We start from the raw sequence: 15,053 nt of genomic DNA, 5'->3' as shown, positions 1-15,053 counted from the left end.
AAACTTTTGGCATGAGGATGTTTAGGGGTGAGCCAACTGTTGGTTTTTTAGTGCGCAAATGTTTCCATTGTCCGTTTCTCTCCTTGTAAACGCACATTTGTCTTTAGCTTCAGAATGAATTAGGAGCACATTTAACATATCTAACTGTATCAGAGCTATAAATGTTTGTGGGATGCTAAAGATAAGTTATCATAATAAGATCAAGATATAGGATGCATAGAGACGTGGTGTTTTCTCCGTTTTCTTGCAGATATGAACAGCACGCTTCCCTTGTGCAACCTGATGGCTCATTATTTTACGTATATGTTGGAAATGTTTTGCTTCATGGAAATGGTTAACCCGAGCCGTTTTGTGAGTGATTCTGTCATTTAGCGATTTTCATGCAATGAAAATGCAGCTTAACAAAATATATATTTAAAAAAAAATGTTTCCAAGAAAACCTATCTCACATATTTAGAACACAGCATAAATACATATCATTAAGTCTTTAAGCACATCGGGTCCAAATTTAGGCCGCGTAGAATCGAACCCGTCTAGTACTGAGACACCATGTCAGTGTCTTAACCGTTGTAGCCACTGGTGCCCATTTAATGTATATTATTAATTACTATAGTACTGTACAATTATTCTGATGAGATTATTTTAATATATTGTCAATCTAGGGGAAAAGTAAGTTTTTTTTTTTTAAATTGTGGCTTTATTGTGCAAAAATGGTAACAAATTAATTATTCAAAATATTGTTCATCACTAGCCCTACTTTTTCCAATAATTTCGGCAGCATAAGAATTCTGCGTTGAAAGAATGACCCATCTTTAGAGGCAATGAAAGGATCTACTCATTTCCTTGTAAGAACAGAAATGCTGCTCAGACATGCCATGAATCATTGATTGAAACAAATGTTAGTCGGAAGGAGCGACGTCTGGAGAATACGGGTGGGTTGGATGTCCCACTTGAGTGTTGCAAGTAGTTTTTGACATGTGCTGCAAAATTACTTTATCGAGTCTCTGCTCAAATTCCAACCATTTCTCCATCAATACTAGGCTCAAACGCATTAATTGTAATTGGTAGCAATCCCCCGTGAAGGTTTCTTTCAGTTTTAGCAGCTCATAACTGATCCCACTAAATACAGAGCGAGTTTTGACCCACTTTGCTGTTGAATGTTGACGATACATGGTCAATCTTACCCCATGATTTCTTGTTGATTGTCATAATGAATCCACTTTTCATCAGTTATGATTTGACGGGGAGGGGGATTGCCTTTGGAGCAGTGTGTTCATGTTTACAAGAGAAAAATCTGTCTGTGTCTCTCTTGGCTTTAATTTGTATGCAGTCCAATTTTCTCACTTTTGGACAATTCCCATGGCTTTGAGGCATAACGCAATTGCTTGTTGAGGCATTCCTAAAGATCCTCTAAGTTCTTGTTGCATTTGACACAAGTCTATGTTCAATAACGCCTCCAATTCTGCATCTTAAAGTTTCTTGTCTTCCTTCAAGTTCCTTATCCTCCATGTCAAAAACACACTGCCTAAACGAGTACTTACAATTTTTAATTGAAAAGCATGTTCCCCATAACCCTCACACAGCAATCTATGACCTTCAGGTACTTTTTACTTAACATGTACGCAGAAAAGTAAAGCTAATTGTGTTTCATTGGCACACAAAAAGTCAGCATAACACAACATCAAAAAAACTACGTTGTTTACACTTCAACAAAATGAGACATCGATAACTAAAGCTTATTGATGATGGTTTTAACACAAAGGTGGTTAGGTTATGGTCTGATGCAATTTAATACTAGTAATGCCTTCTCTTATAAATCCTTTAAAACTTGCTTGTACCCTCAATATTTTTTTAAGAAATGGATTAATGTCATCAAAAATAACACACACAAACAAAAGCATGCACCAAAATTTACAAATAGATTTTAGTTTACTGATACATATATTATATATACATATTACAACTTTTTATTATTATGTAGGCGTTCTGTTGCTCAGACAATATCAGTTTTGTTACCCCAAAAGTTTTTTCCCAATGGATATTGAAAAACTAATGTTTTGTATTTGATAGTAGTATGTGGTATATGAAAAGTAAAGCTTGTCATAACAGAGAATTTACAGAAATTGGAATGCTTCAATTCCATTGTGTATGTACCTAAAAATTTCTCGTGACAGGAAAATACTCTTAAAACTTTGCAGGTTGGCTTGTAAGGTCAGAAAACAATGCTTCTGACTCTTCCTTATTATCCCGTGCAGCAAAAGACTAGTTTACATATTCTGCATCAACTCTTTCAATACAGGACCTCTTGAGAAAATATAAATCAGCTGCATCTATCTTTAAGGAAAGATAATGGTTGAGTGACTTCATTTTCGTCATAATTCGCATACACTGTAACCACTTTGTTCTGATGATTTTGTTTGGGAGAGTTCTGGTAAAGCCTGTTTGTCAGAACTTGTATCCACTATAGCCATAGCCTTATAGTGACGAGCTCAGTGTCAACGCATAACTGTTGCAGTCACCGACGCGCCTTTGAATTGTTATTGGACATTTTTTGTGTATATATGTGTTATTTTTCTAAACAAATTTGTAGAATATTCTTGATTAATTAAGTTTTAAGGAAACAGTAGAAATATTACAATTAATGAATCAACTGAATAATATTCGGGTTCGATAAAAGTTTTTTACAATACAACCAATAAAACCTTGTCAGCTGTTTTAACCCCATTTCTAATTGACTTTTCAGCACTCAGTGATTTGTTTATTTTGAAATTCATTTTAAAATAAGTTAGAGTTAAAACAAATGCAAAGAGGTCATACCAGGTGCAGGTGTTCCATTATTTTTTATTTAATGAATCAAACAGCAAAACTTAAAATAAACAAGTGAAGTAATTCTCATCAAACAGGAGGGTTTTATATCTAATTGTGTCGTGGACAAAGGGTCAGACCACTTTACAATACTTTTCTCAATTAAAAATCCATGGGCTACAGTGGCATTCGAACCCAGGGCCGGTAGTATGGCAAATATGAGTAAGACATTCCTAACCACTTGGCCACCAAGATCCATTTTAATTGACAAAAATTAAAATTTGCATGGGATTGTACAAAACTACATATCATGTATATTGAGGTCACACAAATTCAGAATTTTTTTTATGGTTCTCATTTAATAAAACATTTCACCCAATTTAAAGGGAATTAATTAATAATCAAGTTTAAATTAAAAGATTTTTATGTATTCAAGGGTTTTGAAATATAATGGTTGCTGTTTAATCTGTTGCAATTGATCTTGGATAAAATTCAACGGATAACTGAGAAACATGTTAGGTAAAACTTGAGAAAAAGTGGAGGGGAATTTTATTAAAATCTAAAAATGTACTGCTCTCTTTGGCAGAGGGTGTGGTGTGTGAGCTGAGGCTCCTTTGGTGGTCCATAAATAATCACCACAAGCCATCACCGTTGTGTTGAGGGGGTAGACATGCAGTGGTCAATGGTGAGATGATAGTGGCAAAGATTGGCTTTGGGAGCGGTTTTTCCTCTCATTTAAAAGGGAGCCAGCCTGCACAAAAAATGAAGTGTGCAGTAAATTCTTACCCCAGGCTAACACAAAAGTCCACTGGCACTAGTGTGTTGATCAACAGCCATCTTTCTGTGACCACTATAGTTTGCCATTGTGAAGAGGCATAAAGAAGAATCAGCTAGTCACACTCGCTATAACAACGAATTGTCCAGCAACCAAACAGAAGGCAATAATGAATTATCTGGCAAATAGCACACAGGAAAGGCCTATTTGGTTCTGTCCTGCAAATTTCCAACGTACTAGCTGGCGACGGATAACCATGAAAGTGGCAACCACTGTATATGACTTCTATTCTCCCGATAAAATTTTTTGAAATGTCTTTTTTTCTTAAATGATAAATTTGTGTGGTTTTACCTTAACAAAATATTAAGACATTAAACATGATATTATTTATTAATTAAAAATATCTTTACTTTTAAAGAACTGCTAACTGATCAAACCATTAAAACCACCACATTAGTTATAAAACTTAACACTGACATAACAAAATTGTACAAACTTATAAATTTCCCTTAGTTTACATTTATAGATTCACCTTTGCCCAACAACAAAAATTTGGAAAGTAGCCCATTTTTCAGAAATAAAACAAACTTTTGAATTTAGATTTTTTTGTTTTTGTTAAATGCTATTTACCTGAGAGGGCAGCGAGTTCTGATGAGGCGTTGGGACAGTGGGTGTCGCTGTCGAACCTGGAATAGGAGGAGGGATGTGTTGGGTGGATGTCGGCGTAACTGGAGCAGAAATGGTCGTCGTGGTGGTGGTGGGCAAGCTGCCCACAGGTCCACCACCAGTGCTTGCAGTCGATGGCCTTCCCCTTCCGCCAGTGCGACGTGGAGCATTCGTACCACCTCTGGCTTTCCTGGCACCCCTGGCTCCACCTCTTGGAGTCGGTGGTTCCAGCTCTATCTCTTCCTTTGGCATTGCCTCAAGCTGGATACAAGAATAAATTTTTATAATCCATCTTATTATTTTCAAATATATTTTTTCATGCTTTCTATTCATTATTAATATTGAGCTTGAATATGGGTAATATTTAGTGACAGTGATGATTATTTAAAGATCGTGAAATGTGGTTTGATGTGATGTAGGTTAGAACATTTTCTTTATGGTGCAAACATTACTATCTTTATGTTCTTACGATCTCTAGGTTTTAAGTTAACAATATGGATAAGTACAAATAAATTATCACTATGAAAATTTTGAATAGTTGTGCACAAAACTATTATTTCAGGCAACAAATCCATGTACAGTACAATAATACTGTACCAACTTAGATTTACATTCTATAATAAGTTTAATGTCATTTTGAGGGAAGTTGACCCCAATTCTAATTAATATCACAAATATATATTTTTATTGCTGTTAATAACCATATGGTAGCACTTTCAACATACAATTTTTTTTTCTCTTTTGAACTAAACAATTAGAGAAAATTAACTTTCTACAGCTGTTTATTAACACTGTCTGGCAATGATACTACATATTTTATTATTTAAGACCTTTGATGATCCAAATAAAAAATATATTATAAATGCTTAACTCCAAATAATATGAATCATTTGAAATTAGACCTAAGTTAAGAAAAGACAATGACCTAGCAGTCAAATCTTTTAAAAACAGTAAGCAAGACCGATGTACCTTTATTTTTAAATGAATCAATATTTGGAAGAAGCAAAACTTATTTTTTATTTTATAAATGATAGATTTATTTATTTTTATTTTTCAAATTTTCCATACAATAGTTCAGGGAAGAAAACACATGATTTCCAATTTTGTGAGCCCTCATTTCACAACTTAAACTGACAGTAAAATAGCTATTAAAAAAAATATGCTTACAAAAGGCAGAATAAGAACTGGATCGAGTTTCAAACAATCCATATTTTAATTTTCTTAAAGCCCAGAAGGTGCATACAAATTGTCTTCTCTCCACTTGCTTTATTTAAAAAATAAACGTCCCCAGTTTAAGCCTTCTTAAACTAGTAGAGGTCTAGTAAAAATTGGCACCGTCCGACTTAAATTCTGCCTTGTAATTTGTAAAACTTCGTTTTTTTCTTGTAGTGCTAAGGGGGGGAAAGTCGCAAAAAGCTTTAGCTTTAATTGTGTTTCTGAAAAGACAGAAAAACAATTGCCAGTCATTCTGCCTTCTAAAATTAAAGATGTTGAATTCATTGAAGTGTAATAAAAAATGTGAAACAACTGTAATTGGAGTGAAATAAATAAAATTGATATTTTCCATCTATACATTTTTTTTTCAAACTCAAGACTCCCATTTTACATACTTTTGCACACAAAAATTGTTTAATAAGCTTGTAACTTGTCTGGCATAGAACAATAGTTCAATTAATTTACTAATCCCTATTGATGTTAGTTGATATTTGATGTTATAATTCATTAAGAAATCAATGTACATGTAACCACAAAACAGGAAAAATTTTCACTCCAATAAAAAGCTTCCATAAAAGCTATGAATACTTTAAATAAATCTTATACTCTTATTCATCACTAATATTTGTTTAATGCCATTTGTGGATACTCCTTTTACTTAAACTACAAGTTTGAGGGGAATGATTTTTGTCAGTTTACCAACATCTTTACTATTGTTAACAAATTAAACTTATACACATATACCTAGTATCTACACTAATTCCAGTGGTTTTATTAATTTATTTTTTATTGTTTGACGTTATGTATTTAATGCGAAAAATATCTAAATTTAGAAAGAAAATAAACCAAATGATGGCAAAATGCCATTTTATGGCAGAGAAAGCCAACCAGAATTGGGGATGATTAAAACTACAGGTTTATAACCTGCAGAATAACAAGAGCCCAAATTTGAAATTGATTAAACATTTAGGTACAAACTAAAATTATAGAACAATTGAAAGGAAAATCTATATAAACCTGTATAACCTAGATGAAAACATATTTCGTAAATAATACATGTTGCTCATGCCTCGACCTAACCTTCCTCTCTTATAAATTTGACTTATTTTATGGAACCCACCTCTGTTTAGACTTTTTCTCAAATTATCACAAATTTTACTTCTCATAATTTGAGCAAAACATGTAGTTTAATAGTATATCTGTTACTACTGATATTAATTTTTTTAAAAATACATGAACATCTTCCCTCAGAATGAGTATAAACTTCATATAAAAATAAATGTATTATACATGTAATGTTTTTTTGAGACATTAAGTTTGCCATGACACTGAAAAGCTTAAGAATGATTAAAAAAAATAATTTTTATCTGTACAATTTGTTAAAACAACTATCGTTTCTTCCTACATTTGAATTTTGATGTACACAAAACAATTCAGACAAAAAATCAAAATCATAAAACAGCACAATTACCTTGGATAGATAGAGCTTTTCTAGTGTTTGAGCCATGAAAACTACATCTTCTCCTGGTTTATTATAAACATAGCAGTTATTAAACATCGTGTTAAAATCCTGAATGCATTCCTGGCCACACCAGTAATAATTGTTTTCTAAACGTTTCTTAATTGTTCCTAAATCCATTGGATGCTTAATAACTTTGTGATAATCCTTTTAAAATAAAAACAAAACCAGATTAGACAATGGGAAAAAAAAAAATTAAACGGATCATAAGTACATACAGGAAGGTTGAGAGTATTGGCATCGACAGGCTGGAGCAGTGGCCACGCATATTGGTGCTTCCACATGAGTCTGACTAACTTGAGTATGAACTGAAGCTGGTTGGTAACCCTGCCAGGCCGATGTGGAGGAGGGATGACTGGTGGTTGTACAACCCCATTAACCGGCTCGATGTGCGGCTCTTCCCTTGGTGGTGGTTCCAAGGTCGTCGAGCTTGTAGTCGCACTGACTGTGGCGACAGACAAGTTTCCCGCACTGCTGGTTCCTCCGATTTCGCTACCACTCTTACCCATACCTCCCTGGTTTCAAAAGGAAAAATGAAACATTTTCACCTCTCATGCATCGTCCACCAAATATGTCATACTCACTGTGTTATTTTGTTGTGCTGTTTCCACTTGCTGCATTTTTGCCACACTCCTGAAAATGAAAAATTAATCTTGATAAAAAGTTTAAAATAGAAAAACAAACTCAATAAAAATTTTAAAATACGAATTAAGACTATAATCTATATACATTTTATTTACAAAGTACCTGTAACTTTGAAGTAACATGAGGTGGTATTTAATAGATTTCTTCAGAGATTTGGAACATTGGGATCGTGATGGGTGGAGGAGGTTTAGTTTAGGAGCCTTGATTGGTTTGGGATTAGGGTGGTCTAGAAAAAAAAGAGGATTTGTTAAAAGGTTGCAGATGTTTTCTTCATGTACTTAAAACTAATTCCTAATAATAACTGAGAACGGGACTGCTGATTTCGGGCAGCAATTTTTTTTTTTAATAATAATTACCTGTCCAGGACTCAATTGTCTCTGAGGTTTTCATTAGTGTGGTAAATACGCCTTATGCCTTGGCGTCTGTGTAAGACAGTTAGGCCGAATCATCATTGGACTCCAAGAATAATATCTGAAGCATACGATTTAAACGAAACCAAGTCAACAACGGAATCATACGATTAAAAAACAAAAAACAAATTTTATTAAGTGGTAATAAAATGAAAGATTTAAGCAACCAGAGATCAGAGGGAAACTCTCACCACCAGTCATTCTTAAACTACTTTATGACATCTAAAAAATATAAGTTAAATATATATTTTAAAGAAAAAATGGATTTTATAAATAATAAATTAAAAGGTTTAAAAAAAAGGAGAAAACTGATTTTTAAACAAAATATAAATATGTTTAGTAACATGCTAATACTTTGGTATCAATAAATTCAGGGAATAGACAAACAACTACCAAAACATATATACATTTACATTTTTTTAGACCCCCAGAATTGTAAATTATAATACACAAAAAAAATTATACACTATAAAGAATAAGCAAAAAAAGTTATACACTAAAAAGAATTACAAGCAACCAATTTCAAGCTAAATGTGTATCATTTTAGTATGAAAGGAGAGAGGTATAATCACAATTCACTGTTTAGTTTGTAACGATCCGACCAGACAAGCAAAAACATCAAATTGATGATTTAGGTATCAATACTGAATTAGCCGAAAAAAACTTGCCAACGGTGATCCGAGGCCAAATTTCAGTAGATACAGAAAAAAGCAAGCCTAAAACTAAAACTATGCTACCCCTCAACCCAAAAGGTTTGAAAATAGACGAGCTTAAAATTTTCAACACTAACTACCAAGATCAATGTCAAAAAATTGTAGAATTAAAAAAAAAAAATTCAAGTTAGTATTTGTTAAATCAATTAGGTTTTGTGGTCCAATTGACCAATTAAATTCTTTTTAATTAATTAATCTTTAAGTAAGGTATTGATAGAGATAAAAAAGTCAATTTCACAAGCAGGATTCGAACCCACGACTTTCGGCTAAATGCGCCGCTGCTCTACCACTTGGGCTATCGTGACTTCGATCTGCTCGGACACCAACTTCCCATCTCAACCTCACCTTTTTTCTTTAAAAGTATTTATTGTTAAATAATTTTGAGCTTGATTTTATACCATAATAGTAATAAAATCCAATCAAACCATAGTATGACAAACTTATCCAATTGTAACCTATGGATGTCCGTAATAAAGTAAAGAAAAATAAAGCTCTTAAGTTTTTCCATTTTAAACAATGTAGGTAATAACTAAATTCACTAATTTCGTGGTCCGCTTGACCAATTAATATATTACAATTAATAAGGTTTTTAGTTGAGATAAAAAAGTCTATGGCACGAGCGGGATTCGAACCCACGATCTTCGGCTAGATACGCCGCTGCTCTACCACTTGAGCTATCGTGACCACGATCCACTCGGACACTAACTTCCCATCTCAACCCCACCTTTTGATTTTTTCCTCCTTTTTGCCATTTTTCATGGGTTCGACTCCCGCTCGTGCCATTGACTATTTTATCTTAACTAAAAACCTTAATTGTAGTAGGTAATAACCTTATAATTTACTAGCGATGCATTAACGATTTTGTTATAAAAATAATAACATGCTAGTTTTACTTTTGAATTAATTTGGCTTTTACTTTATTAAAATAGAGGACGGTATACGTTAAAATAACAAACATTATACAAAATTTTGCACAATTACAACAAACTTATAAGAAAAATAAGCATGCGTAAGTTAACTTTGATACAAGTATGTAAGAAAATAATTGACTACTTCAAAACACTACATTATAAAATAATTGAAGTCAACTTTACAATTTTGCTGTTTGGAAGCAAAACTTTTCTAACTAAATTTTTTTACGAAAATAATAAAACGAGAATATGGAACATAAACGGCGACTTTATGATCGACAGCCAAAACCATTCTCCTTCCAAAACTATCACAAAGATAGAAGTGTGCTTTATTGTGAGTCATGATTTATAGATTAGAAAATTTAATTTGCAAAAAAAAAATATTTGTTTTTAAACCAACAAAATTACTCATAGCAATTGAATCCTTGCATAATACATTTCTCAAAATCCTCATGAAAACAAAAGGAGAAACGAGTAAATTATCTTTTGCCTCATGAATGAGTTAAGTAGATTTGCTTGTAAATACATTATTACGAAGTTGAAATCATTGGTTGCAAATCAGAAATTTGGCAAAAACTTAATTTGAAAGACTAATAATGTAAAGACTAAAAGTTAAGAAACTGGGAACCTGTCTCTTATCACTATGGCCTGCTTATTCTGGCTGTTATTTGATGTTATGCATTCTCAGCAGTTTGACAATGGTTGGTCTGTGCACTTTCCCATGTCAATGTCTTAAATGAAGGTTATAATGGCTAAGAAAATACCAAATACATCAAACAAATCATAATGATCAGGAGAAAATCAACGTTTCACAATTTATTTATATGAGAAAATTTAACGGCTACCAGAACACTGGTTTTTATAATTGTTATTACTCTAATAATAGATTAAACTAACGTTTTGGCAGTGTTTGTAACAAAATTGGATTGTTTTAGCTCTGAACATAGAAAGGTAAAAAAAAATGTTAAGGCAATAATTTTGTTTGATCTGGTGGACTACTAGCAAACATGATAAAAGTGTTGAGTGTCAAAACTTGGAACCTAATAAATTATGAGCTGTAATTTTAAAACTGATGACGGATTGGTACACATGTTGAACCGACACTGGGTCACCCACAAGTGTAACCCAACTGTTACAAGTTCCTCACTGAAGATGGTGCAAAGCGTAACAAGTTTGAGAAACATCAAACACTTGGGAGTGTAGATGCACAGCTGTAACTACTATAATGTTAGTTCTGTTAAGCTTTCATTTTCTAGAAATTACAGCATGAATAATAATGCAGTTATAATTGGATAATATAAAAAGTTTTTCAACCCTCACCTATAAATTTATTTAAAGAGTATACCTGCACCTCTTGATGGACAACCCAACACTATTATGATTAAGAATGCAAATTAAGAATGTTTTTAATCTATTTCAAATTAACATTTTTTTAAATTTAATGTTCAGAAGTACAAACTTTCAAAATGATTTTTGTAAATACTAAACTTGATGTCTAAAATCAGTTCGTTGGAAAAATATATATCTTATTTAAAAAGGCGAATAGTGGTAAGTGCAACTTTCATTAAAACCTTAACCAAAACCACCCGAGCATTATTTTGAAACAAAAGACAGAATTCAGAATCTTTTATTAATATTGCATACATTAATATATTAATAACCTGGATTACAGAAAATATTAAGCTCATTAAGCTTCAATCGACCACTTTAGGATCTTATCTTAAACATTATATTTTCAAATTCTCCTCGGAAAAGATAATTATGAAGTAGTAACACCTGTTCAAATCTTAGATAGCTTCCTCTTTCTATATATCTTAAATATTACTAACTATGTGGTACGTTTAAAACTAGCTAATTGAACAAGTTTGACACAGATGTGAGCAAAAATGTATGCTTTAACAACTACATTTAAAAGGCTGAGGGGAAAAACCTGGATTAGAATTCTTGTGATGCTTCAGGTTCTACATGTGCAAAATATAAACAGACCGAATCATCAAAAAATATACAATGCCATCACATAATTATTATACACAAAACGTATATAAACGCATCTGAGTCGGAACCCTTCACCAATCTTGCCATCACAAATCAAGTAGAAGCGCTTTACATACGTCACAAGCACAAATCAAGTATAAAATAAATTTGTACCAATACTTAAGTATTAGCATCAAGAAAAATGATGCCGTTTTAAGGCAATTAATGAAAACAAAAATTTGGTAAATTTTTTTCATTGATGGCACTACATGAAAAATTGTTACTACAACACCAAAACATTTAATTCAAAGGATATAACAAATATCTACAACATGTTTATTCCATTATTTTTAATTTTTTTAATTTAGAGAGTTTGAAAATTCGGTCTGTCTTGCCAATCGACAATCCATAAACGGCTATCAACTTGGAGATGTTTGGATAACAATTTCACAATTAGATGGATCTTGATGTTTGAGTTCGAAATGTACAAAAGAAAACGAATCTATAAACAGAAAAAAGTAACACCATCACCTTCTAATTACGTACAAAGAACAGCCAATACGAGAAAAAATCACAGATCCAAAAGTCAAACAACAATTTACACATAAAAAAAAGTACAGCCAAAGTGCTTAATGTCAAGTTTGTAAATTTATCTGACTGTCATGGGTTCAACGTGTACATAAACTAAGCCAAAAGATAAAAAGCCCACACCATCTCCGTACAGTGCATCATCGCCACTAAAGTATATGCTACATATTGCAATAATTTTAATTTGTATCATTTTTTAAATGTGTACACCAATACTACCTGTCACTCAAAAATTGAACATTGAATTTATCAAGAAGCAAGAAAATACTAAATATCTCAGAGGATTTTACAAGAAAAACATACTAGGACTTATACAAAAAACTATCATACTATCATAAGAACAAATTGATATTCAAAAATTGTTACAATTTTATATTTAAAGAACAAACAACAAATAATTTAAAACTTGCAAGATTACTTTTAATTTTAATGTTTGTATGTCAAACTCGTGACATGTACAAAAATTAAGCTAGAAAAATAACAGTACAAAACTGCTCAAAGTATACTATCATCACGACTGTCTTTGTAAATTCTAATACTAACAAATCACTCCAGATGATGTTGAGGTAAAATGAATTACAATACAATCTATCCCTGGCCAAATTTGACCTCAAAAATAAATTTATATCATCAAGGAAATGCTATGGAAGTTCTAAGAGGACCTCAATAAAAACAAGAGGCAGTTTAATATTAAAAGAAAAACTGGTTTAGGAGACCTAAAAACTGTCACAATCAAACAAAAATTTATGTTTCCTTTCACCATATTCACTACAATTTACCCAGGGAACAACTCAGGCCCACAATGATGATGGCAGAAGACTGAAACAAGTCTGACATACGAAACAGCAAAGGTAGGCCAACCAAATTGATCTGAAACAACCAAATTTTGATTCATTGCCTCGAAGACCTCAAGAAATCGCACAAATATTTTAGTGTTAACATCAATAAATTCCAGTTCTAAGAGGAAATTACCATCACAGGGAAAAGTGGTTAAGGATCCCCAAAAATTGGCACAATTGATCAAAATTTTGTGATGCAGTAACTTTTCACCCCAATTAACCAGGTAACAACTCAGGCCCTCCATTGACGATGAAAGAAGACAAATTGGGACAAATCTGACATGCCAAACAGCAAAGGTAGGAAAACCAAATCGATCAGAAACGGTCAAACTTTTTATTGATCGCCCTTCAGAGATCTCACAAATATTTTAGTGTTAGCACTAATAAAGTATTTCTGAGAGCATCTTGCAAGCTCGAAGATTTTTGCTGAATGTGTGGTATTTAGTGACCGTTAGTCAATGAATTATTCGGAGATAGTGAGATGCGGTCTGGTGTGACGTAGGTTTTAGAAAAACGTTTTCTTTATCGTGGCAACGCTTCGATCTTTATTGCGATCATCTTCAGGGCCTGGGATGTATAAACATTGTTGTAAAATTTAAACAATGTTTATAAATCCCAGGCCCTGAAGATGGTCTCAATAAAGCTCGAAACATAAGCACAATAAAGAAAATGTTTTTCTAAAACCTACCTCACACCAGACCGCATCTCACTATCTCCGAATAATTCATGCTGAATATTGTGGAAATGTTTATTTTGAATATAAAGAAAATAAAAAAATTGTCGTAACCTAAACGCTAGTGAAATTTGCCCAAAGAATATATGATAAAAATTGTTAAATCGCTTTATATTTTTTATCTCAACTTTTTGTGGACTTTGAAAGCTTGAATCTGCCATGATCATCATTGCCGAACGTGCAGCTTTACAACTCAAATCAATGATATAGCGCTATCGGTTACAGTATTTCAATAACTTTTATTAAAAAATAAAAATAAAATAATAATTAAAAAACAAATCTGGTTACAAATAGCCAGGATTTTAGTCTGAGGCCTCATACATTCTCAGTTTATCAGTTAGTTTTCCGAGTGATGCCTGAACAATTAACTGACGCGTCTGCACAAGTTATCTCTGGAAAAACTTCCGAGTATTTGAGCCTCCAGTGAACTGATAGTATGTTCAGATAATTGTTCAGTTCTGTGAATAGTGATTCTAACGTGACACCTTCACTTCAAGCGGGTTTACATCACAGTAAAATTCTATTCGTACTCTTCCCCTTCAGGCGCTGCTTTTTATTGTTCTACTTGTTATGAGTTGAAGCAGTTACAAAATAGCAAACCACTTCTTTTTTCACCCGTGCCACATACTTATCGCACCAGATAGGACATCAGAGCTTCCGAAGAAAATGACTGCGTCTACACTTGCTCCGTTTATTCTTCTGATCTGGATTGAGGTAAACCGACAGATAAACCGAGCATCTATGGGGCCTTAGAAATTTGAACATAAAGGAACAGCAATCGAGCACCCAATTCTTACAATACACATATATACACAAAACAAAAACACAATTGGAGGAGAGTTTGTTTATAAATAAAATTAGTATTCTTCTTTCATGCAATGTGTGTGAGTATGTGTGGATATTTGTAGGGAGAGAATTCCGAAACATGCCGTTCGGTAAGATTTACAAAAAAATTATGCAGTTCGATTAATTATTTGCAATGAAATATTAAAAAGTTTATTTTTTATTCGACGACTGGATTGTACGTTTGTTAGTTTTGAAGCTTCGGATCGTGACAATGGAGGGGTGAAGGCGCGTTTCTGAGCTTCCCCGATGAAATATTACAATCTTTCACGAAACCCCGGCCGGCCCCGATGCTTTCCGCCATAAAACTGTGAAATAACGCATCCCAAGGGGCAAAAGCGTTACGAGGCGCCTTTGAAAAATTACAATAAAAAAAAAATCGATTGATTGAAACGGTTTTTATTCCCCTAGGCTGTA

The 15,053-nt window shown here is 32.9% G+C and overlaps 1 protein-coding gene across 2 annotated transcripts in view; it reads right to left on the bottom strand.

The window, feature by feature from the left end:
- LOC106661060 (bromodomain-containing protein 3-like) overlaps positions 1-15,053 on the bottom strand; it is a 32,517-nt gene that overhangs the window by 16,034 nt on the left and 1,430 nt on the right. For both annotated transcript variants that reach the window (XM_014384178.2, XM_024224544.1), the window contains exons 2-7: positions 7,982-8,096; positions 7,728-7,851; positions 7,565-7,613; positions 7,199-7,495; positions 6,933-7,127; positions 4,211-4,507 (exon numbers count right to left, since the gene is read on the bottom strand). In XM_014384178.2, coding sequence (XP_014239664.1) covers positions 4,211-4,507; positions 6,933-7,127; positions 7,199-7,495; positions 7,565-7,613; positions 7,728-7,851; positions 7,982-8,015 — 996 coding nt within the window. In that variant the 5' untranslated portion in view covers positions 8,016-8,096. The remainder of the gene's footprint in view (positions 1-4,210; positions 4,508-6,932; positions 7,128-7,198; positions 7,496-7,564; positions 7,614-7,727; positions 7,852-7,981; positions 8,097-15,053) is intronic.

Source organism: Cimex lectularius, unplaced genomic scaffold, assembly GCF_000648675.2.
Source record: "Cimex lectularius strain Harlan isolate CLEC.00 unplaced genomic scaffold, Clec_2.1 scaffold39, whole genome shotgun sequence".
Taxonomy (NCBI): Eukaryota; Metazoa; Arthropoda; class Insecta; order Hemiptera; family Cimicidae; genus Cimex; species Cimex lectularius.
The sequence above is the reverse complement of the archived record's forward strand: the minus strand, read 5'-3'. Positions and strand labels throughout refer to the sequence as shown.